Source organism: Struthio camelus, chromosome W (genome assembly GCF_040807025.1).
Source record: "Struthio camelus isolate bStrCam1 chromosome W, bStrCam1.hap1, whole genome shotgun sequence".
NCBI classification, from domain to species: domain Eukaryota; kingdom Metazoa; phylum Chordata; class Aves; order Struthioniformes; family Struthionidae; genus Struthio; species Struthio camelus.
This window is the reverse complement of record NC_090981.1, coordinates 54,313,645-54,339,218: the sequence shown is the minus strand read 5'-3', so window position 1 is coordinate 54,339,218 and position 25,574 is coordinate 54,313,645. Positions and strand designations below refer to the sequence as shown.

General features: G+C 40.3%; 1 protein-coding gene and 1 long non-coding RNA gene across 8 annotated transcripts in view; one reads left to right on the top strand and one right to left on the bottom strand.

Moving 5' to 3' along the window:
* LOC138060852 (FYN-binding protein 1-like) overlaps positions 1–25,048 on the bottom strand; it is a 74,329-nt gene extending 49,281 nt beyond the window's left edge. For 2 of the 7 annotated variants that reach the window (XM_068926135.1, XM_068926142.1), the window contains exons 1-2: positions 8,810–8,827; positions 8,012–8,035 (exon numbers count right to left, since the gene is read on the bottom strand). In XM_068926135.1, the coding sequence (XP_068782236.1) occupies positions 8,012–8,035; positions 8,810–8,812 (27 nt within the window). In that variant the 5' untranslated portion in view covers positions 8,813–8,827. Of the gene's footprint in view, positions 1–4,138; positions 4,238–5,071; positions 5,240–8,011; positions 8,036–8,809; positions 8,828–24,940 lie in introns of those variants that run through there. The other 5 variants (XM_068926138.1, XM_068926137.1, XM_068926140.1 and 2 more) reach the window with 4 other exon arrangements.
* On the top strand, positions 5,346–11,554 carry LOC138064305 (uncharacterized). The gene is made up of 3 exons (XR_011137566.1): positions 5,346–5,951; positions 8,622–8,913; positions 11,443–11,554. It is a non-coding gene; the product is annotated as an uncharacterized lncRNA (long non-coding RNA).
* Positions 25,049–25,574: the final 526 nt, after the last annotated feature.

The following is a 25,574-nucleotide window of genomic DNA, read 5'->3' as shown; positions in this document are numbered from 1 at the left end:
ATTTTAAAATGTTTTATTTGGTCAGCTCTATTCAATACCTTTCAAGGTCAGTCTTTAATATGAACAGAGAATAAATGCTCAATACAGTTAATGTTTGGTACAATTACTTCAGAGTGCAATGAAAGATCAGGGCCAAGGGAAGGGAACTGGCCTCACTGCACTGGGCTGGGGCCACCTTTGGGTTCGGAGGTCCCTCAGCAGCAGGACTGCTTTCCTGGCGGCCAGCAGCAGCCAGGGTGCCAGCAAATATGCTGACATACGGAGTTCACAATTTAGGTTAAGTGGGATCTGTTTTGGCTGGGGAGGTTAAATTTAAGTTTGATGGTATAAAGCAGGGATGATATAACTAGGAAGACTTTTGAATCATTTGTTTAGAAGCAAAAGACTATCACTTCAAAGCACAGTAAGTAAAGGGCTGAACAAAAATTTTAGAAGAAAACACTGTGCCTTCACTTGGTAGTGCTGGGCACAAGGTCAGTGACAGCGCACGTTCAGTCATATACCAATTTTAACTTAATTCACAAACACTTATGAATTGGAGTTGTCAACTCTTTTGCCTTTTGTTTGATTGTACCCCGTTTCATGAACAGTCTGTCATGTCTGTCAGACAAACTGTGACTTTTATGTTTTTTTTTTAAATTAACTTTGCCGTTCTTTCGGTATCATCAGCAAATTCTGTCATTCCAAACTCTGTATTGTTACTTGTAATAAAGGCGGCCAACAGAAGTGCTAGATTGACATATGTGAAACCTCTCCCCAAAGCACCAAATTGTTATCTCTTTTGCTCATGTAGGAAAGGGAGGAAGTTCACATTCGCTATAGAGATTATCAGGTTTAAGCTATCTACTGCTGGTCGGTGCACGTACACTCACTCACACACACGTATACTGCAGATAGATACACATATATGTATCATCAATCATTCAAGATTTCCTGCATAACACCTCAAAAGGCGCTTCTTTTACCCACCTAAACAGAAAGCTAAGCTAATTGCAATGCCAGAAAGAATAACAAAGCTTTCTAGCTCTGATCTCTCTTGACTTGTGCTAATGCACTTTTTTTTTTTAAATTCTGTAACAAAATCTAAACCATCAGAAATATTAATACTTTCCCTCAGTGCTTAAAGTTTTCAGCACTTGTAAATGACAATCTGATCAGCTGCTTGGCCAACTCGGACACATTTATTTCATAAATTATAGGAATAAATGGATTCTTTTGTTGCTTGTTCCAGCTGAAATTTAAGAAAATTTACTGCATTAAACTACGGTAATGTGAGCCTTCTGGACAAGAAACAGTCACCAAACAGCGCTAGTGGAAGCTGGAAATATTGCTTTGAAGAAAACTTTTGGTGTTAGAACATTTTTGCGACAGCAACACCAGTTACATCGATACATGATTTCAAATGCATTACACAATTCACTTTCGCCATGCTAAGGCAGTTTACTTTCTCTAAGGCCTACTGAAGTCTATGGATTTCTTTTAATGAATTTTTTTCCCCAGTACTGTGAACAGACCCCAAACCTTTCCCAAGCCATGCAATTGTACAAGTTCTTCCAGGAGTAAAAAGCATAGCTAGTGGGGATGTGCAAGGCTTACAATCTAACAATGTATCCTCTCTCATTTACTCACAGTGAGTAAGTAGTAAGAATAGCAATCCAAGAAGAGAGTGGAAACATCTGTGAAATCTTTCTGTTTCTCTTTGATGTGTGTCATCAATTCCTCTTTTAATAGGCTTGCTTTATATTAGGAACCATGCCGTGGATTCTAATGCCCAACCGGACTGGCCAGGTAGACAGATGGGGAACTGGGAACAAGAGAACCTCGTATTCACGGCTCTGTTCATAGAATAATCCCCACACTTTCTGTTTCCTTTCCCAGAAGGGATAGCAGTTACCTATTCTGTCAGCACATACAACAGGTTGTAATTCATGAAATGGGAACTTGAAAAGATTATGAAATTAGATTAGGTTAACCCCCACCCTTCCCACCTAAAGGCAAAGTGCCCGTTGGACAGAAGAGTCTCATGCAATAACCGGTCAGGTTATTTTCTGAACCGGTCAGGTTATTTGCAATTTATTGGGAAACTCAGAGCAAAATATTTTGGCCTTTCAGCTCCTGTTCTGAACTGGAAGCAGCAAGCAAGGTGCACAATAATATTTGCTTTGAGAGGAGATGGTTGCATTATTCAAATGTGTTTGCTCAAATCTAGAATAATACCCTGGTTTTGGTTTTCAAGCCATAAATTCAGCTAGGAGATTTGTCTACACAGCCCTTTCTCAGCCTCCCACTGCCTTTAACAAGGCCCCACACAGATACCAGGATACAGTTGTACATAATTCTTCCAGGACTAGATCTTAATTAAACTTCAGTGTAAACAATTGCAGTTCTCCTTTATTTTCAGTATGGGTGCACATTTTTGCATAGAAACACATTATCAATAGAACATAAGAAATATAAAAGTACTAATTCTATTTTTCTTGAATTACTGTGAATATTTCAGTCCCTACTAGCAGCCTAATTAGAGGGGGAAAAAAATATATTTTGGCAAAAAGATACTCTCATTATTTACTTTCCAGTCTTGCTGAAGTGAAAAGATCATTTCGCATCAACTTCACACACATTTCACATCCCCTTCAAACAAATAGCAACACTGAATCAATCAAAGGAACAGTAGACGTGTATTTATGCAATTCTCTAAGCGAATATTAAGTGAAAGTTTAAGCAAATGAAAGATATGTAACTGTTGACTGTACAAGAAATGTACAATTGTACAAAATTACGTGCAGATCTGATTTATAAAGGAAAAAGTTCTTTTTGCTTCTCACTCGTAAACTTTTTCCTTTCTGTTCCCAAGTGATGGGCTCTATACAGTCCTTTTAAAAACTCAGAAAATCTTGTAAAGAAAAGAGATCTTGATGAGTTTGCTGGAAACTAATAAAAGATTAAAAAGCTATAATTTTCAGGAGAAAAGTGTGTATGCTCATGAGTTCTGTGACTGCAAAAGGTCCAAGCAGCTGGTAACCACTGAAGGAACTGAGCTCTAAGCCAGGGACAAGATAAATAAGGAACTATAAAGAAAAGTCAAGGAAAACTACAATTGAAAGTTGTAGACAAATACAGATCTGAAAATTATTTTGTAACATAGAGGCCTTATTTAGCTTCTATTGACATTAATGGATTTGAGGGAGTTCAGCTGCTTGCAGAAGATGCTATTACCTTTTTGAATTCATGATAAATTGTTGCTTGATTGTTTCCTTTTTCAGGCAGAGAGACTTCAGAATTATTATTATGCAATGCTTTTTTGTTTCCAGAAGAGATAAATAATGTCCAAGTTGCTTTTATTTCCCTTTAGTCTAGTTATAATCACTGGTTAAAGACAACTCCCTCTAAGTGTGCTTTCAGCATTTGGAAAGTGGAGCTCAGATGTTGCAATACTCTGTATCTGTGAATGGAGGTAGAGGAAGTATGAAAAGAAGACAGAAGGACAGCATCTGCCCAAACAAAAGGACTTGCTAATTCAATGGTTGATATGCAAGGAAAATGAGCCCTCATCAGATATTAAAAAAGGAAGAAATAGGCTATTCCACCCTTTACTCTGTAGGATTTTTTAAAGGTAGACTTCAGGGATGAAGAAGATAGAACTCTAAGGGATTCCCTGAAGAAAGACCAACAGGTTCTACTTTGTCCTGAGAATGTCTTTACAAACATACCTCCAATACCAGTAAGATGAAATGAGCATATCTGTGAGTATATGTGATTGTCAGAATTAGACAAGGGAGTGCTTGGTGCTCCTGTCTGATCACTCTTCAAGTTTTATCTTTTCCTTTTTACTGTCCTTTACACCTTTGTTTTCCCTCTCCTTTCACTGCTATTTTTTGCATCTTTTACCATAAGAGCAAATACATCATGTTGCAGCAACATGATAGGGCGTATATTCATCCTCTCCAGGTCAGACTGAGACCAGGACAGTCAGATGACATCCCAACATATTGTTGTCACAGCCAATACACCCGGGCAAAGCATCTATCCAAGCATGATCATCTCTCCATCTTATGTCCTGATAACTTCAGCACAAATTCTCACTTTCTTTTCCTTCCTTCTTTTTAGCACCTGCCTATGTCAAAACCAGAAAAATTACCTCCTATTGGCAACACATCCTTCAACAACTGAAGCCTGGGAGTTTCTGTTTTCCACCAAGACCTTCTGTCCAGTAGAAACAGGTTAACTAACATCCCTTCTGAAAAAAGATTTTGATAAGTTTTTATTAATTTGGCTTAGCACAAGCACACAGTTTCACAGTATTTAATATTTAGGCTTTTAAAATTATTTTTTCCATATACTAATCAACAGATTTCAGACTACCGTAAACTTCATAGCGAGTCTGCCAAGGAATGAAACAAACAGATGCCTCTTTAATCAGAACCCTATTCATATGTGCAGTATGTACAGTGACTCTTATGAACATCTTTCATTTTTCTACTAAACCTAATGTAACATCTATGAGTTCTGAAGCACGAAAAGCTTGCGCTTCTGCTACTCAAAAGTTCCTACGATTATTTCTAGAAATTCAAGATCCTACATGATTTTAAAGGAAATTTTGTGCAGTTTTTAGCCATTGAGTGCCATTCTGACTAACAGCTGGAAAGAAAAATATCTTCCATGACCCATTACAAACAGAATATATACTGAAACTGATATTTCAATCCAGAGTAAATTAAAAAATACTGCACCTAACAATGAACTAGCCACAAATAATAGAAAAGGAAACACTAGAAGTTGCCTCTGATGACACTATTTCTGTTATTCTTTGAAATGAAATGATTGCTTAAATTAGGACTGCTCTTAGGAAAATTTCGGGGAATAAAACATGCTATTCTGAGAGAGAATAGGCCATTTTGTACACTTAGCATTGCCGTACACCATCATCTTTTTAGCTCTACAACTAATTGCAAGTAAAATCTACCACTAAAATCTCCACATATATGAGGTTATATGTAATACCTCATACCGATTATAGCGTCTCCTGGAATTTTGTATTTTATTTCTAAGACAAACATGTACAAAAATTTACCTGGATTCCTCCAAGCTCTCCAAATTTTGATAAAGGTGGAAAAAAATGAATCCCTCAATGAGACAATCCAGTAGTTTATCACCTTAACAGTCTGATCTGTTTACTAAGAGCTCCATTTCCCAGCAAGGGTTTGCATCAGAATGCCGCTTATGGGTTTCATTACCACGCTCAGTAAAGAAAACTGCTCTACTCAGGATATTAGGCAAGAAGTGGTGGGAGAAAAGGGAACTAAAATGTGTTCAGGCTGCTCGGCTGCTGCCATCAGCAATATTCACCATGTCATATCTGAAAGCAATGTGAGTTCCAGTTACACATTTGCGCCATATCGTAGAGTCTTGTGAAGTTACACTGACGCATACAAGCTTGCATCTTTACAGAATAAGGGCTACTGAAATGGTTGTGGTAATTCCAAGCATAAAGACAAGAGCTGACCTCTTGGGTCATCAAGCCTGGCCCCCTGCTACTGCCAAGAATCACAACATACATACCCACTCATCAACTAAAGATGTCATCTAACGTGTTTGTTTGCTCCTACAATTGCTATTAGCATCACAAAAGATGCTGTTGGCCAATTTTTTTAAGTTTTTGCTTTATGGATTTATTTTTTATTTTTTTGGAAACAATGATTGTACATTTCTTAGACCTTTTTGCCTCTGAGTACGTTATACAAATCAAGGACTTCAAGGCTGATACAGGATAGGGAAATCAACATTGAGAAAATAAGTTGCACAAGGAGCTTTAAACCTGCATTAGAGCTGAAGATAAATTCAAACCACAAAGGTGAAACCCTCTGCTAAACATAGCTTACTGAAGTTGCTGGAGCTCTGCATGGGGATGATGTTGCAGAAGAACCGTTTTGCATCTCTGAGCTTCATCAAAGGTTGTGTGACCCTTCCTTATTGTTTATCACTTCTTCTCCTTTTAAATAGCTTGCTTAGCTTTTTAATGAAGGTTTTTACATGTCAAAAGCATTGAAAATGCTTGATATTTCCAACTTAATTTTCCAAAGCTTCTGCCTTAGTTCGGAAGCTTATTAGAGTGTTGGAAGAAGCTTATTTTAGTCAAAAAACATTTCCACATGCTTTATATTTGCCTCTTACCAATGATAACTACTTGTTTTATTATATAGGGCCATTTCTTTCTCAGTGGGACAAATTCAGTTCTGAGCAGAATTCTTTATGCTATTCATTCTGCTACACACTGTATTTCATTTTTTAAATCGTATTTTTTGTGAAAATAACACAAATCATGAAGCATTTATTATTAGTCTTAAGGAGAAATTAGACTTTGTGACTGTTACTGCTCTAGCTGGCAGTCTCCGTGACTGTTTTACAGCGCTAGCTAAAGCAGTATAATCATTTTGCACTGGTAATCACTGCAGCAAGGCTTTGCACACAGTATCAGCACTAAGCAAATCATGCAATGATCAAAGAAAGAGCTGCTCTTTGCAACTCTGAATGCTAGACCATTCTTGTCTTCTCCTTCATCCAGTGCACAGAAATAAGTATATCTCTAATTGGTGTCACGCTGCCAAGAACATAAACATCAAGAAACACAATGGAAATAGCTATTCATGCCGTGAAACTGCTCTGAAAGCTGCCCATTTGTAATGTCTACCATGTGCTCCATTTTACACTTGCAGGTACAACTTCCCAGATCCGCTCTGTTTTTTCCACTTAGTTCTGTGAAGGATGTTAGTGAGTAAATTGGAAAATTAGCTATTTTTAGCAGAGTAAAGAATCTGAAGGAATTAATATTTTAAGTACAAGACCTGAAAGCATGGCAAGAGCCTATAGCTATTTTGCTTTTTGGCATTCTTCACAGAAGCCTCCTCCCCACAAGATTATGTATTCCAGCAACACAAACTTATCAATAATGGTAATATCTTCTTGTGTGTAATGATGCCATTCCAGACTTGGCATAGATCAAAAAAGGCATCTAGATCCCTACATGACAATGATTTGCTAGTATTCCCATGTGCAACATTTATCACTGCAGCTTTAGGTTTTGGGTTCTTTTTGTATGAGGCCATTTATTCAGCTTTCTATTTTCACATACCTTGGGGAAAACTAACTGCTTCAGAATTAAATCTGTTGAAAATAGAGGAAAGAAAAAAGGTAAAAATGGCTTCACTGACTTACACTGCAATAAGTGCTAGTCCATCTTTTTAAGGGATCTTTCATGAACTAATGTTGTCCTGTGCTCTGAAACAGTTTGAAATGCCAGGTAGTCCCATCTGAACACCTTTGCCTTTGAAATTCAGTCCTAACTGAAGCATATTATAGTTAGGCTCTTGTTACCTCCAGCTATGTTGGTATCACACAATGAGGTGACATAAACTGGAGGAGTGAAATGACACAGATGATAAAAAAAAAAATGTTTTCTTTCCATGTTATATTAAATCTACTTCATTCCACTGACCCTGCTCTACTGAATGATCCCAAAACAGGCAAGACAGCATAACAGCATTAGTGGTGAGTAAGGGTGGGGGAAGAAAAATACAAAAATGATTGGATGAGGCAGATAATATTTAAAACATATAAGAAAAGTACATGGGAGAGCACCATTGGACAGGTGCATTAATCTCATTAAAGCAAGCTTGACAGTCCCTTTTCTAAAACAGAAGAGTGTTGCTGTGTGTGTAATATACAACATATGTAAATATATAGAGTCCTCAAGCAAGAGAAAAATCTATTTTAGCATAGCTTTCTTCTTAAGCTTCTCTTTCTGTCTCCTCTTCTCACTGCCATAGTACTTTTGCCTCCTAGTGGTAGAGTAGGAGCAAAAGCAGAAATGACCTATTTTTCAGTTGATAATCTATTTCTATGTATTTGTACTCAGAGAGCTACAGTCTGTCTGGTCTCATTCCACTCAGGGGTATAACATTTCAGGTATTCCAACCTCTTCAAAGGATAGGACAAAGAGAAAGAGTTAATTTACCTGCTTAGAGTTGCTGTGGCACTCCTTGAAGACAGCAATTCAGGGAAAAGGTGGAAAAAAATGACCTCAGAAAAATGAAAATGAACCCAACTTCTATGACAGGTAGCCACAGTAGCTATCTAGTTACCGAATCATTTTGGAAAATATCTGCTTTCAGTAGAAACTTGATATTCCTGAACAGTGGCATAAGCTTCTGCCTGCAATTACTACAGTACAGTATGAAAACTATCATTTCCTGTAGGGATAGTCTATGTTATCTTTGTGTTTGCAGACAGGGATAGATTTCCTGAAAAATGTGCTGTTGCATTTCCATTGGGTTACCATTTCAAAGTGTTTTTAGTATTTCTGACAAGTTTGATGCAGTCATGAGGGAATTAACGGAGTTCTCTCATGTCCCCATGCACTCTCGTGTACATAGCTACAACTGGGCCATGCCCACCGTCTTATTCTTTTTCTGAAATGCTTTCGCGTTATTATTTGTGGACAGTTAACACACAAGATCTCCTGAAAGCTCCTCAGTTCAATGCTGTTTCTCTTCTAAAGTGTCATAATTCAACCGTTAAAACCTTATAACTGTTGAATATTACTACTATATTTATATTTTTTATAGGGTGCAGAAATGTTTCCACCATGTAGAGTGCTTTCTGCTAGAAGAAGGTAGAATTTGCAAACTCAAGAAGGAAGGCAAAAGGTGGTGAGAGTCTCCCTGCACCAGCTATGCTTTGTAAAAGGGCAGATTTCTGTCACTAAGGAAAGAAAACCCAGTGCACTCCAGAGCGTCACAGCCGTTGTGCACACCATGCGTATGAAGCGTCAAGCTCCTGGGTTTCTGCTTGGATAATCACTCCTTGGAAAGCATAGTCCATACAGCGAACGTCTAGAGCTGATGAAAGGCACCTACGGTACAAAACAGTGTCTTACATGTGAAAAAAACAGAAGTCTGGTTTTTGCGCCTTGAGCACAGTAGTAAACTGCTGTCCCAAATCTTAAGCAATTCTTCTTTGAATGTGAAACTTTCATGCAGATACTAACCTTCATATTCCACCCTCCAGCTCATCCCGAGTACCCCGTACCCCTCCCTGTATACTTCATGCCACCCCAGTGTCCCCCTACTGCCTAACCCTGGCGCGGCCCCTCGGCGCTCGCAGGGCGCCACGGGCTCTTCCCCGCCCCTTTGCCTGCCAAGCTCACTTACGCGGCGGACTCGGACTAAGCAGGTTTTGAATTAGGCCTTTCTTGTACTGTAAGCCTCGCAGTTTTTGCTGATGTCGGTGCTCCTGTCTTTGGCAAGCATGGGGTTTAGCAGCAGAAGTACAGCTGGTATTGAAAGTGGCGAGGCAGCAGAAAAAGCTCGAGACAAGGCAGAGCGGGAAAATTGAGCCTTTGCCAGATTGGCCACAGACGCTAGAAAATCCTCTTCAAAGTGCGGGGTTCACCATGACCTCGACACGCACAGACACAGCTCCCAAAAGTGCAGGCTCGACACCTGGCCTCAACGAGCTTGTCCCACAGTACTGTTGCCCCTTTCCTTCAGCGCCACCTTCGTCAGCCCCAGCACGTACCGTGGGCTGAAAACCCCCACAGCTCGTGTCTTGCAGTTTAACAAGATAAACTGCAGGTGATGGGTGTGTAACTGTGACAGCTGAATTTACAGCAGCCAACCCCTGACCTAAGAGACCGGGATGTGGCGAGGGCCCAGCCACAGTGTTGGCAGCCATCTTGGTGAGGGACGCGGGTCAGGCAGTTGCTGGAAGCTGTGGGTGGGGGGAAGATGGCGGGGACTGGGGTGAGTGGGAGCAAGGAGGAGCCTTGCAGGGCTGAGGGAGCTGGGCAGTGGCAGCTTGTGAGGGGAGATGAGCTCTAGCAGCTGGGGAGGGTGGGCAGGCTTTTGGCCCCCCTCAGTGGCTGGCCTGCCCTGCCAGCAGCTCCCCCTCCGGGAGGCGGCAGGGCTGCTTGGAGCCTGGCAGCATGGGGGTGGCCCTTTTAGGAGCTGCTGTGTCAGCAATGGCATGGTGTCCAAGGCGAAGAGAGGAGAGGAAGCTTGATCGGAGGGGGGGAAGGGGAGATGGTGAGGGAAGTGAGGGAGGAATTGGCTTTCTCAAGGAAATTTTCCGTTTCCTCCCCCACGTACCCTTGTGAAAACGGTCAGGCAGGGGGCTATGCACTGGCCTGGTTTCCCCCTCAGCATCCCCCCAGCAGCTGATACCAGGAGGAAGAAGAAGTAGAAAAGCAAGAGGAACGGACAGCGTTAGCAGAAAAAAACCCCTAACTTCCCTTTCTCCTCAACATGTCCTCCCCCCTCAGCCTGGGAAGAAAGCAAATGTGCAAGAACATGCAAATCCCTCACCAGCAGTTGCACAAACTCTGTGGGAGGGAGGGGGGGGTCCCTGGGCTCCCCATGCTTTCACACCCAAACTTTGCACCCTCCTTTCCCACCCTGTTGCACGTTAAACCCCTGCCAGCTTTTCAAGTCTCAGCTGCTTTTGGTGTTGAGAAGCAAAACAAAACGCCTTATCTCCTAAAAAGCATCCTAGCTCCAGGCAAGATCCTGCTCTCACTCTTTGCCCTTCTGTGCCAGCTCACCTGGGCACTTAGCACTCACAGCTGACGTTTGTGTCTCTGTGGGGTACGGGTAGCAAAGGGCCTCTGCCCTTGAGAAATCTGCTCCTTAAACTTCTGAAGAAAAGATTTCAGGTCTGAACAGTCTAGGCTTTGTTAATGTCATCTTGTGATTTCTTACCAACAGCCGTTCTGCCTTTTCCTTAGCACTGAATTAAAAAGTGAAATATCAACCCTACGTGTGTAAGCTAATGCCCAAGTCATATCAGAAGTGGGCAGGTTGCTTTTTCTTTAAACAGTTTGTTAGAAAAAAGATCACAAAGTCAGATTTTCATGGTAGATTTTGATAAATCAAGCAATCTCAGACAGAGTTAAGACTAAAATATTTTTTAGTCTTTAGTTTTAATGAGATGCAGCTGACATCATTCTGCATTTCAGGTGCTCTCAAGAAAGTACTTGTGACAAAAATTTCCTTTAAAAAAAGCTGAAAAATTGAAAACATCCAGAACAGGGAAAATAGAAGCTCCAGTTAAATCCTGAGTTGCCATCAATCTTTCACCATTCTGCTTCTGCACTCTTTTGTGGTGCTTCTGTTAGTATTATTTAATATAACTGCAGCTATTAATGATTTTAGAGTCTCTTTTCATGGTCTCAGATTTTAACACTTTAATTTCCATATATGCTGTATTATATGTATTTTTACGAACTAAAACATGAAGGGGAAAAGGTAGGTTAAAGAATTCGATACAGTTTAACCTAGATCATGTAATAGAAATTTTGTGTGTTGCAATGATACCTTCTCAATATATTTTGTCAAATCAATTTTCCCAGCCAGCCGCACAGCTGAAGAGTGTTTTTTTTTTTTTTTAAAGTCTGTGTACCAGTAACAGGTTTCAGAAAATATGGTTCCTTTCTCATCTGAGTCCTGTGATGCACTGAAGAGCTGGATAAGAAGGAAAACTCTGTCTTCTCCAGGACAGGACCTCTCCTGGAGCTCATTTTTTTTCTGCTCATATGCTAGGAATAATGCAAGAAGGGTCCAGTAAGAAGCTCCAATGTAGAGCTCACCAAACACCGTGATCACCTCGATGAGACACAATATAATACTAATCTCTGATATGATCCTGTAATGTATCTTTTTTGTCACTAATATAGTACTTTGCTGTGGGGGGTATATGCAAAGGTTTCTATTATATCCTTAATCCTTTAATTGCAAACTTACCAACAGATGAGAACTGCACACAGCAGGAACTAATCTTGCCAGTGTTTTACAACTTCATTTACGGTAAATCTAGCATTAGATATTTTTGTCTATCTATTTTAAAGCTTTTTCAGTTTCTTGTTCTTTGCATTGAGAAGCTTCTGGAAAAATATTGCTGATACTAATAGCTCCAGCTAATTTGTGAAGGCCAGAGATGGAAGGGTGCTGAGCCCTTTCACAGATCTTGTCCTTCAGGAGCCTTTAATGATTTCTCTATAGGTTCTCTGCTCTTGAAATTCATAAATGGTATGAACCCACATGGAGCAGTTTCTGAAAAGTGATGTATACTATTGGCACTATGAGAACTACTTCAAAATGGGACATAGCAGTGACTCCCAGCTTTGCTTGCAGTTTGTTCTGCTTGAACTCTCCTCCCCACTTGAATTGCAGGATAAAGTTCCTCTGCACAGGTAATTAATGTGTTTAGCAAATGGCTGAGGGAGCCTTCATGCAGGCAGTTATCACCAATCAGCTGACCAGCTATAACTTACTAGACTGTGCAGCTAGACTAGCAGCTCCCTCCTTCCCAGCCTGCTCCATGAGTTCATTCACTGCAGAGGCCCTGAGCTTTGGCTGGGAATGCAGGATCAAGGCCAAAGTAGAGTGAAATGGGATGTTATGACAGGATGCAGTTAGGATTCTTGTTTGTAGGGATAAAGGTATGTCGTAAGGAGGTAGGGAACAGACTGGTATCCCAGCTGGTGTATCTGGTATCCTAGCTTGCTCCTGTAAGGTTTGCAGTAGGAGGATGAGGACATAGGATCAGAGTCTGGGTTGTGGAAGGGAGAGCATATGACACGAGAGTGAATAAAAGAGGACAGCAATGCTTCATGCCCTGCCACTGTGCAAATGGAGTTTAGGAATCCTCCAGGTAGGCCTTGCATATTGTCTTTCCTGCTACGGACCCTTTCTACTTACTTACAAATCATCGTTCTTCTGTTTGTTACTCATCCTATGTACAAGTTCTGCAGCTCCTGCTGTAAGTCTACAGTTTACAGTTTAACCACACCAATGGAAAATTCACAGTAGAAAAAAATAAGCCTATGCTGTCTATGGTGTTCAGTTATCTTGACTAGTTGTGCTTTCTGAGAAAGTATCACTTTCTCAGTGTTAATGTGGTGCATAGGACACCACACAATTACACTCTTAAACTGTTTCCCCAAAAGGCTAGAATCCTGTGTAATGGCCTCCGCTATTTTTCACTGTAGTTTGAAAGGCTGCATTTTCAGAACCTGGTTTTCGTGGCAAAGATGGAGTAAGAAGTTCCTTTCCTCACCCAGTTCTGCTGTTGTAAAAGTTGAAGTCTGTTGTATAAATCATGTCACTGAAAAGACACAGATTGAAAACATTCCAGAGGAGGGGAGAGCAGAGGAGAGGGAAAAGAAAAGAAAAAAGGACTGTGGTTTTGGAGGAGAGGTACTTTTCAATCTAGATCATTTTAATGGTTGAAATTACAGGATAGACCAATTGTCAAAAATACAAAAAGACACTGGGTGACAATAACTTCATGAGATGAATTGTTGGGTGTACAGTCCTTAAACCAGTGTTGCAGCAGAGGAGACGGAAGGTAGGAACACACTCGTTGAATATTGCCTCAGGCTCGTTAGCTTAATTGGTTAAAGAAGAACTAGCAAAATAAAATAAGAGAGTAATTTCTGTGCCACACGTGTAGAACCTTCTTGTTCCTTTCTCACCTCCTAGCCAGTACCCTGACTCAAAGTCTCCCATATGATCCTTTTGTACTTTCTGTCACTTCTCTGCCTGGACCATCTGCCAGGCACAGAACTGGTCAAACCTCAGGATTGCTTGCATGTAAATAATCTCACATTTATTGAAATTTCTAGTATGACCGACACACTTCTGAGGATTGACGAACATTAAATCAGTCATCTGGAAAAATGTTTAATCTGGAATGTTAAAGTTTAGTTTAAAAAATTCATATGATTTCTTAGTTTAGTAAAACTCTTGACGTAAGTAACAGTGATAATGATGTGGCCTAAATGACAACAAAAAAGAGCGTGCTCCTACAGTTCAAAACACAAAATAACTTCAAAAATATCCTCATGGAGTTCTAATCAAAGACAATAAGGTTTAAAAATGAAAATTAATTTTAATCCAAATGGCTTTAAAAAGAATACTTTAGGAAAATTTTTCCTAAGGACTTCCGCATAGAATTTACCTAATACTTTACTTCCTTTCTATGATCCAATCCCTTAGGCTTTAAAAAAAATTTATTTTGACTACCCATGGATTCTGACTCCTAAACCTTAGATGAGTGATAGCAGATTGGTCACAAAGCCTACTGGCTTTAAAGTGACTGGTCAACCTGTGATTTAAACCCACAAAACACAAGAAATTTATAGTTAAGTTAAATAAGAACCTCTTAATCTGTGTCTCTACCAAACACAGCAGAAAAGCAGGCTCTGTTGGGTCAGTTCTCCATCTGTTAAAAAAGACTATTTGGCTTAATCAATTTATTTAGAGGGTGCGCATAAACCTCATATTCTGAAGCCAGGTGCTACACCCACAATTCCTTGCAAAAGAATACATCTTCCTTTCTCCCAGAAGCAGTTGCCTTCTGTCTTTTTCCAAGACTTCCCACTCTGCTTACCTCGGTCTGTCCGTTTTTATCCTATGCTCAGCACCTGCTATCTAGGAAACCTGAGAGATGAGTGTGCATTAACTGGCCATGTGTGCCCTCTCCCATTGTGAACCTGCTTTGCAGAAGGATGGATCTCAACTTTCAGCTACCAGAAAACAGGCAACAGTAATTCACACAACTCTGTGTGATTGTGTGCGTGGTTTTTCTTTGCAGTCATTCCTAGGTGCTTGCACAATACTGGCCTCTAGTGGGCAAACTACTCGTTTTAAATATCATAGCCTCACAGAATAATTTAGGTGGGAAGGGAGCTCTGGAAGTAATCTTGTCCAACACTGCTTAGAGCAGGGCTAACTTCCATCAGGTTGCTCGGGGCCTTCTCCAGTTGGGTTTTGACTGTCTGCAAGGATGGAGATGCTGCAGCCTCTCCAGGCAATCTGTCGCAGTATTTGAGTCCACTCACTGTATTTTTTTTATATGTATTTAATTGGAATTTCCCTTTTTGCAACTTGTTTCCGTTGCCTGTCATCCTATCCATGTGTGTCTCTGAGAAGAGTCTGGCTCCATCTTCTCTACACCTTCCTGCTAAATATTTGAAGAGATCAATAATGTCCTTTGCCTTCTCTTTTCCAGGCTGAACAGGCCCACTTCTCTGTCTCTCCTTGTATGTCATGTCCTAGCCCCAAACACTCACTGTGAGCACAGTGCTCTATGTTATCGCTGTTATATCTGCTCACTGTCTGCCTGCTGTCTTGCCTCAAAGACAGAGAGGTTATGGCTGCTTTCTTAAATGTGATCATGCAAATTCAGTAGCTTTTCAAGTCTTCCGATTGCTGGCACCTGAATCTGCACTTGTACAGGATATGTGGGAATGAGAAGGTGTAACCTAGTGCAGCAGGGTCCCTTTTAGTTTTACTGTCTCCTCAAGGTGGCAGCAGGCCATGACAGATAAGAAACCTCCACATATTAGCCTTTCTGATCCATGGGCTAAAGTGTACAAGGAAAATCGTATTTTCCATTTTGCTGTTGGTGGAGGATCTCACAGGCAAGGTTTGTCACAGAGCAGTAGCTAAATTGAAAGGGATGACCAGTCAGTCTGGCATTCATTAAAGGATGAACTATTGTGTAGATCATTAGTTGCAAAGGATACATTTAGTGTGGAGAATAGGGCAGCTGCTAATAGTGGTGGGGAGAAGAAGGAAGGAGAAAAGCACCAGTGGTGGACTAAGGTGGTCCATATATTGACTGTTTGTTCTTGAGGGCAAGTGGATTCTTGCCTTGGCAACTGCTCATGGAAGTTGAGGAAAAGAGATTTCTTTGAAAACATATATTATGTAAGGAAAACACTCAGATCAATCGAAGCCTAGTGGTGGAGTAACAAATGAATTGGAGACTGAGGCCAAAAAAAGGATAGGGTGGGAGAAGTGGTAGACACAGGAGCACTGGGCGATAGACTGCTGGGCCTGTAGACGCCAAAGAGATAAAAAGCATTGTCAAAAGGATTTGGAAAATGCTGAAGAAATTACTAAAAGACGGAACAGGTTGTGGCTAAATTAGTATTTGAGAGGCTTTGTACAAGAGAGGTACATGAGAGCCAGGAGACATGATTTCCAAATATTTTTCTTCTGCTTCCTCCAAGGAGAAGGTCACTCTTCCTATGACTTTCCCATAGAATCAAAATGCTGTAGCCCTCAGAGTTTTACAGAGGGGCCACAATATGGCAGAGGTCATGACACTTCTCCAGAACGTTGTTACACGAGTATCTATTGAGAAGAAGAGCTGTTTGAGGTATGTCAGCAGAAATTAAATGGAATCCAGCCATCGCTACGAATCTGACTTGCACAAGATCCTCTGATCCTCACTTCATTCTGTGAAGATATATGCCCAGAGGAAAGATCCAGGGGTTCAGTAAATAATTGTTAAAAACATATCTTGTCAAATTTTATGGGTTGAATTTGGTAGATTGCTTAGTTGTCCCATTTTTAAGCACGTGCAATCAATTGTTCTCAAGAATTTTTCAGACCTTTCAGTGAATATATTGCAAGTTAGCCATTGTTTACAGCTTCAGTACAAGAACGTGGTAAGGTTTTGTTTTGTACTCTTCTGTGTAATTTTTCTACTCTTAATTTTCTATTTATGTACTCCAACTTTAGATATTTGAAGAGATCAATAACATCCTGCTAGAGGCAGCTGCTATTTTTGTTCATTTCAGATTTGCGCTGTTAGAGTCCATCTGAATTATTTTATTCAATTATTTTTTTTCAGGAAGAGGAAAGTCCATAAAGAGTGAAGATCCCAGTTCAGCAAAGGTATTGTGCTGAAAGTTAAGGGTCTGAACCTGTATCAAGTCTGTGTTTTGTCTGAGTTGCAGAGTGCCGTGGTGAAGAAGGTCAGAGTCCATTTTACCTCCTTTACCTTAAACAGGCCAAACTGTTGCCTCTTTTCAATGAGGATGGGCTGAGCACAGCCGTGGCTGGATATACCTAGTTCTGACTTGTCAGTAGTTTCCTGGGGTAATGTCATGGGGCTCTCAAGTTGGCTGTGGGAGCCAGTAAGTGCAGTAAGGCTTTGTAGGATACCTGGGATGCCAGAGCTTGGGATGTTTTGAGCACAGTGTGAGGCCACTTTGCCAAGCCAGAGGCATCACTGGCCATTATGTACGCACAGAAAGTAGGTCATGGAATGTACTCTGGACAATCCACTGTTATTCTGCTGTTGGACAAGCTTTACCATTAGAATGTTTTCCCTGATGTGTATACAGTGAGCAGAAAAGAATTTTTTGATTGCTTTGAGACAGATATTCATTTATATTTATAATATTTTTGAAAGTAGCCTAAAGACTAGAGAAAAAATATTTTCTCTCTCTCATTATTCTTTTACTTCTTATGCTTTGCTTTGGCTTAATGCACAGAAAATTGATGTTGGCTCACAAAGACCAGAAGCATCCTGAACTTTTTGTTATTACAAGTTGTGTTTTGCATTACCCAGTTTCAAAATCTGCTGTGTTCCCTGTTTCGTTAGACACCTGGACCTGTTTGATTTCTGTGGCTTTCTGAAGTCCAGTGACCTCAGTGGTCTCTGCAGGAAGGTAGAGGTGACTTGATACAGGGTACCTTGCAAGATTGGTCCTTGTAAGTGTGGTTAGACCTTCAGCCTGTCATATAAGTGGCTGTCATGGACTTGTGTTCTTGTTCAGAATTAGTAGGACTCTATTGAGGCACAAAAGTTGGCTGTCACATTTTGCACTGAAAGACATAAAGGAACTTTGTGGTTTTGTTTCTGGTGGAACCAATGATATTAAAATGTACTGGGATGGCCTTATATCCCTCATATATACCAGCTGTTTTTCCCCATGCCAGTGATGAATCAGAGGCATTCCTGCACTTTGAAAAACAGTACTTTCTTTTCAAAGAAAGGACAACTCTTTTCTTCCATTTAGCTGTAGACAATGGTCAGAATACACACCCCAAAGTGGGAAAACCACAGTTACCGTGAGAGTACCCTAACCACCAAGCGAAAGGTAAATAATGGTTGGTAGCGGAACTTTCAGTCTCTTTTGTTGACAGTGATTCACTTAGCATGAAAGAAGTTGGGATTCTTCATTTCAGAGAAAGGGAAAGTGTCTCTGTAGCCTAGCGATGCGGACACTCAAAAGTGGGGAAGACTATAGTTTCCATACACTGCTTTAAACACTGCTTAGGTATTTTATGGCACCACCCAAAGGTATCTGTTTCTCACATCTGCTTTGGTCATTGAACTACTGCATAATGTGATGCAGCAGTCCATTCCAAATGAGCCGGCTAAATCTGATGAGATAGAGAAATATACCTATTTTTTGAAACCAATGAGGATTAGGGACTCCTTAAACAAAGACAAGAACTATCATGGCAAAATCGGAGGTATGTTCAAAGTTAGATAGGCATGGGTTAGGGATCTACATCCTAATATCAAGTGTGGATGTAGACACACAACTCCTTATCTGTCTCTAACCTCAGTCTTTCGTAGCCTTTCTAAACCAGATCACAAAATCTGAAACCATGAATTTTCATGTGATGTATCTTTTATTTACTTTTCCCTCTCCTTGCCTTTATTTCTTCTCTGGAGAGCCTAGACAATGCTTGTGAGGTGTTTACACCCTCTGCAGAACTGTAAACACCTTCTCAGTGAAGGAGTGAAAGTCAAGAGGTTCACAACCTCTGCCTCATTCCCAAAATGGTTAACCAAAAGGTTAGGTCTGCCTAACCTTTTCTTAAAAGCTTCCAATGACAAAGGTGTTACAATCTGACCAAGCAATCTGTTCTTATTCTTCATTATCTTTAAACTTCAGATTTTTTTCTAATATTTAAGCTGTGCAATTAGCATGACAATCTAAGCAGATTTCCTTAGCACTGAAGCTTTCCCATCACCTCTCCTTTCTTCCCCTACTTTGAAAGAGGAACATGAAGAAATAGAGGGAATATTGAATATACCTGAATATGAGCAAACTCGGGCTTTGCTAAAACAAAGACCGAAGCGAACCTCTCAGTGATGCACTTATCATTGAAAGCACCGTGCACTTATATTCTTTCCATAATTAAGCCAAGGGTTCTCAGCTCTTTAGGTTCTTAATCATTAAATTCAAAAGCATACCAAGAAATAAAGTCAGGCCATGGAGCAGTACTCTTCTTTTATTTGAAGGTACAGTTAAAGAGGATCTGTTGATAGAGTACTGCACGAAAATCCTTTAGTGTTTTCCTTTTAAGCAGCATGATGATCAGGAAAAGGAAAAAAAATCATTATTATATCAAACTCCTGTTCAAAACCTCTGAAAAAGAGCATCTTTTATCTTGTGCATCAATGAGGCAATGAATAAAGAGCGATTTTGTAGGACAATTATGTTTAAAACACGTCAGGATATTGCATGTTGTAGATTCTTGACTGGATAGCTGGCCTGTGTAGTTCGTTCAATTTTGCCTCTCAGTAATTACAGAACCACAGAATGGTTGAGTTTGGAAGGGACCTCTGGAGATCATCCAGTCCAACCCCACTGCTCAAGTAGAGTCACCTAGAGCATGTTGCTGAGGATTGTTTCCAGATGGCTTTTGAATATCTCCAGGGAAGGCTAATCCACAGCCTCTTTGGGCAACCTCTTCCAGTGCTCAGTCACCCTCACAGGAAAGAAGTTTTCCCTTATGTTCAGATGGAACTGCCTGTGTTTCAGTTTCTGCCCGTTGCCTCTTGTCCTGTTGCTGGGCACCATGGAGAAGAGACTGGCCCCATTCTCTTGACTCCCTCCCTTCAGATACTTGTACACATTGATAAGATCCCCCCTCAGTCTTCTCTTCTCCAGGCTGAGCAGGCCCAGCTCTCTCAGCCTTCTCTCTCATATGAGAGATGCTCCAGTCCCCTCATCATCTTTGCAGCCCTCTGCTGGACTCTTTCCAGTAGCGCCATGTCTCTCTTGTCCTGGGGAGCCCAGAATTGGACACAGTACTCCAGGTGTGGCCTCCCAAAAGGGCTGAGTAGAAGGGGAGGATCACCTCCCTCGACCTGCTGGCAGCACTCTGCCTAATGCATCCCAGGATGCCATTGGCCTTCTTGGCCACAGGGGCATATTGCTGGCTCATGGTCACCTTGTTGTCCACCAGCACTCCCAGGTCCTTCTCTGCAGAGCTGCTTTGCAGCAGGTCAAACCCCCAGCCTGTACTGGTGCATGGGGTTATTTCTCCCTAGGTGCAGGACCCTGCACTTGCCTTTGTTGAACTTCAGGAGGTTCCTCTCTGCCTGTCTCTGCAGTCTGCAGAAGTCCCTCTGAAGGGCAGCACAGCCTTCTGGTGTGTCAGCCACTCCTCCCAGTTTAGTATCATCAGCAAACTTGCTGAGGGTGCACTCTATCCCTTCATCCAGGTCATCGATGAATAAGTTAAACAAGACTGGACCCAGGACTGACCCCTGGGGGATGCTGCTAGATACAGTGGACTCTGTGCCACTAATCATAACCCTCTGAGCTCTGCCATCCAGCCAGTTCTCAATCCACCTCACTGTCCATTCGTCTAGCCCACACTTCCTGAGCTTGCCTATGAGGATGTGATGGGAGACAGCGTCAAAAGCTTTGCTGCAGGCCAGGGAGACAACCTCCACTGCTCTGCCCTCATCTACCCAGGCAGTCATTCCATCAGAGAAGGCTATCAGATTGGTCAAGCGTGATTTCCCTTTGGTGAATCCATGCTGACTACTCCTGATCACCTTCTTGTCTTCCACATGCTTAGTGACGACCTCCAGGATGAGCTCTTCCATCACCTTCCCAGGGATGGAGGTGAGGCTGACTGACTTGTAGTTCCCTGGGTCAATTATATGCATAACAATAATTAACATTCTCAGAACTGTGTTTTTTCAGTACATGATGTATTGTTGAGATCTATCTTACTTTGTATGTGTATCGGGGGCAGTAATTCATTTTTCAGAAGTTTTTTTTTCCCCCCCAAATAACTGTACAAATGAATGACATAGTGAATGGAATCGGATAATAATGATCCATAATCCATAATAAATCTAATCCCCTTCATAATGAATGGATTGCTACAATTTAAAAATCTAATTAAGATTGTTCCAGAGCATAGGCTGCCCTAGACATTGCATCCTTAAACACACAAACTTTATACTGCTCCATATTGAGAGGTTCCATTTAATGGAATTTTTCCAGTGCCAGCCTTCCCTGCAATTCAGAGGGAAAGATAGAAAGGATATCTTAGAAGCCAGGCAAAATCTTAGGAACTGGGTTACCTAACCTTTGCAAGTAAGACACGAATGAGAAAGATTATAAGAACAGGGAGGCTCAGTTAGCTGAATGTGGATGTAGGGCTCCTCCACACTGAGCTGGATATAGAAACCTCTCTGCCTGTAGAGGAATGTCTCCATTCCTCATGGTTCATGGGGATGCTGGCCCAAGTCCTTGCAAAGGTTATATTTCCATTTTATGGAGATACTGGTCTGATATAACTCATCCGGGACTTCTGAATAGCATTGCATTGTGCTGTGTGGACGTTCCCTTAAGGCACAAAGGGTTAGGCAGTAGCTAAATAACAGCTTTGAAGATTCTGCTTCAATGATGGAGATCTGTGCTGAAAGAGGCACCTTTCACAATCATCTGATTCATTCTCAGTTGACAAGGGAAACTTTCAAAATGCCCAGAGTTAAACGGTACGCAGAAATATCATAATAGACAATCTTAAAAAGCATCTCAAAAAACAAACATCCCTGTCTCTGACCTAATATATTTCTTCCTCATCTATGTCATCTTATGTGTCTAACTCCTGTCTAAGGATAAGAGCCTCATTCCACTTTTGACGGTACATATTTAGGCCCTCTCTTTCAAAAAATAAGCCAAAGGGGCATTTCCTTCATTAAAGAACAGATGGAGAGGGGCATGACTCCCTTCCTAGTGGTTCGGAATGCATACCTGGAAGTGCTGGATTTCAGTCCCAACTCCCAGAATTGCTGTACAATGTACGGTGTTACCACTTTTCATGAATAGGCCATCCATTAAAACAGACCGCTTCTGTAAATGGCTGTATTTTTTGTGTGACAAATATTCCGCCCCACAGGGGTAATATATTTTGGCCATCCTGGGAGCAGACAAAAGCTTTCCCAAGATGAATATGGAACTATAGAACTACAGCACTGACCCATGAATGAGTTATTTCACAGTACCAAGTTATACTGCAATAGGTGTTCTCCTGGAATTGCCTGCAAGAAGACTTTTTGTCTCTGGTCATGTAAGGTGACTGACAGAGTCTGACACAATTTAAATGCTAAATTAATAGTATTGATGAGGCAGTATGAATGTATTCCACATTGAGGTACATGGAAAATGTGGATTTATTACATTTTACATTTATTACAATTATTAGTACATTTATTTGTACTTTGGATCTTGTTCTGAGTTCCTGAAAAGAATCGGGGGTTCCTGTACTGGAGATAAGTGAGCGAACTAGAATGAACTTTTAAAATGACCTTCCCTGCTGCCCCACATCTCATTTTTTTGCTGTTCTAGCTCGCTCTGTATGTTATGAATAGATGGGTCCCAGCAGTCCTCTCTGGTTTTCTGGATTATCTTTAACAAGAATTTTTTTTAGCAAACAGTAGATCCAAATAAATTAACCAGCTGGCCAGATCTACATCAGAAGATTTATCTGTATTCTCATGTCTCAGGAATTCTTTTGCTTCTTACAGTAAATCTAAGAATTATCACTTTCATTGCAAGAATGCAAGGTTATAAAATACTATCTCTCTAGATCAGAAATCAATACAGCCTATCTTGGCTTGAGGTCAAAAGAAAGTGCAAGCTTTTTCTTCTGCATTGATCAACTTCAGTCTCATAGGAAGCTGCCTCTACCACCAGCTGTTAGTGTAGTTCCAATATTTTTTAATCTAGTATTATCTCTTACTTTTTTGGTTTTAACTTGGCTACCTTATGATTGTTGGAAATGAAATATTGAGCTCCTTGTTTTGGTACGCCTTTGGCTCTTGGGATTCTGCAAGAACTAGCTCTGCTCCTTCCGTCTCTTGCTGTATGCAGTAAAAGCAGAGTCATCTTTAACTGGATTATGCCCAGTTTCATGCTCAAAATTATCTTCTCACCCGCTCTGACCTCTGCCTTCTGTAAAACTGCCTGAAAACACACTTTCCTACATTACTCCTCATGCCACCTTCTTCAGTTCTTTTGTTTTGCTGTTATATTTTCTCCCTGACTTCTCATACTGCTATAATATTCATTTCCACTCCTGCAGCATCAAAGAATATGTTTTGCTTCCTTGGTCAGGCTTCTAGGTTGCTTGTGATGCAGAGATGAAAGCACTCTTTCCCACACAACGCTGTAACATTGTCAGGAAAATATATGAGTATGAATTCATAGTTTACATTACTTTGAATTGTCAGCCATATTTGGATTCAGAGAAAACAGCCTGGAGGTTTAAAAAGATTTGAAGAAAAAAGTGGCACTGTTAGTTGTTGCTTATTTTCAAACTGCATTTGGCAACAGCACAAATACTGTGTTCCACCTATTTGCATATTTACATACTTCTTCCAAACAAACCCTTTTGTGAAAGCAGCTAGATATTTGAATCATGGCAGTAGAGTAACTGTGTGTTTGCCTTGCTAATTTTAATGGAAGGTTTTGCAAATACAAAGGCTCCATGTATATCTGGGCTCCTGAATGACCGACTCTAGTTAAAATAAAGAATTTCTGCAACAACAGGAAATCAGCAGGCAACAGCACAATGAAATGCTAATTTGGTAGAGATGTTGTACCACATTCAGGTCTCAGTTATGCATGTATAACTCAAGTAACTTGAACTGAATTATTAGTGTGACCAAGTGTAGTATTTTGCTTTTGAGTACTTGCCACTGCACAGTGGGAGTGTTCTTCATTACAACGGAAGTAAATAAAAGTTGAATAAGAAATATCTGGTTTATATTTTAAATACCCCAAGTGTTATTTATTTAAACATTTTGGAGAGGTCATTTTTCAGATTCAGGGAGAATTTGATCATTAGGTAAAATGGAGACAAATTTAGCCAAACCCTCCAAACTTTCTGATGTACTGTTAAATGTAAACTGTATTCTGCATTCAGTACATTTTCACATTGTCATTTTTCCTGTGCTGTTTATGATGGATAAAGTTAAATCTCTCTCCCCATGAGAACTGTGTATTCTATAGCTTAGGTTCCTCTCTAAGTTTCATGAAATACTTTTCTTCTGTTGAAACAAAACTGGTAGGTTCAAAGAAAGAATACATCTTTTGTAATATTACCTGCAGGAAAAGATTGCTTCTTTTGGGAACATGTACCATGATAAAAGCATACAAGCTGCTCTGGGAGTTCTGAAATATTTCTCAGGATAAAGATTGCCTACAAAGCTATTCAGAGTTCACACTTTTCACCTGTAAAATCACTTGCTTTGAAATTATTGATTTGGTATTAGTAAAATGCTGATTAAAACACCTGCATATATAAAAGTTTGGAATTTAAAGAACTATCTCTTTAAGGAAAGAAATTCTAAAGATTAGTAAAAATACATTTATACTGAAAATTTGCACATAAAAAGCATAAATCTTGATTGTTTCTTTTTAGTTACAAAGTCTGTCTATCAAAATAGGATAGTGCAACAGCTTCCTGGAAATCTAATTAAAGGTCTTGTCTCATTCCCGTTTCTTACTTCCTGTCACATTGACACCTGACTACAGAATTCCTGAAGATACAAAAACTAATTTTTCTGCTTAGCCTTAAAAGAAGCCGTTGTATCTTCCTTAATTTTGAATGATAGAATCAGTAAGGCACACATAAACCGGTTGGGCTGACATGGTGAACAAATTGAAAAGTTTCTTCATACTCTCAAAAGCAGGAAGTCAGTTGCAAGGAACTAAGTTATGTATTATTAGAAATACATTTAAAGTTTCACAGTCACATCCACTGCAGTTTTAGTACTAAATCTTATGCAGCCACAAAGTAAATGAATAGAGCTCTGTACTTACCATAGTTTCATCCGCTCTGTGTCTACAAGTCTGCTAAAGAGTATGTACTGTACTCGAGAGAGTCAAAAATGTTCTTTGTCCTTCACTGTGACTTCCTTTTTTGAAAGTGTATGTGGTCTATCCAGCCTTCACAGGAAAAGATATCAGCAAAATCCTTGTTTTGCATATTATCAGAGGCCTAACAGAATTTTAACAGCATTTGTTTGGGATACGCTGCTGTACTGTGAAGGACAAATGGCAGTGAATGAGCATTCATTCATTTTATGACCTCTAAGATGATAATGAAAAACAGGTCTATGCTGATGAGAAAATTATATAGTTATGTTTTCACTAATCTTTGCCTGAATTGAAAAAGCAAATATATTTTGTTCTTGTCTTTCATACTCCCATTTCTCGAGTGTTCTTGTATTCAGGCTTCACTACCAACGCCATGTACCTTGTCCTTCTTGATCACATTTCTGTGGATGTTTAAAACCTGAAGCCATTTTCTGCATCTAATAACTTGAACTGTATTTCTGCCTATTAACCCTTGACTGTTCAGCCCTTTATAATCAATAGGATCAGAAAGGTAGGGTTGTCCTGATCAAGCAGGATATTAACTTCAATCCTACACTGCCATGCACCTTCTGTGCAC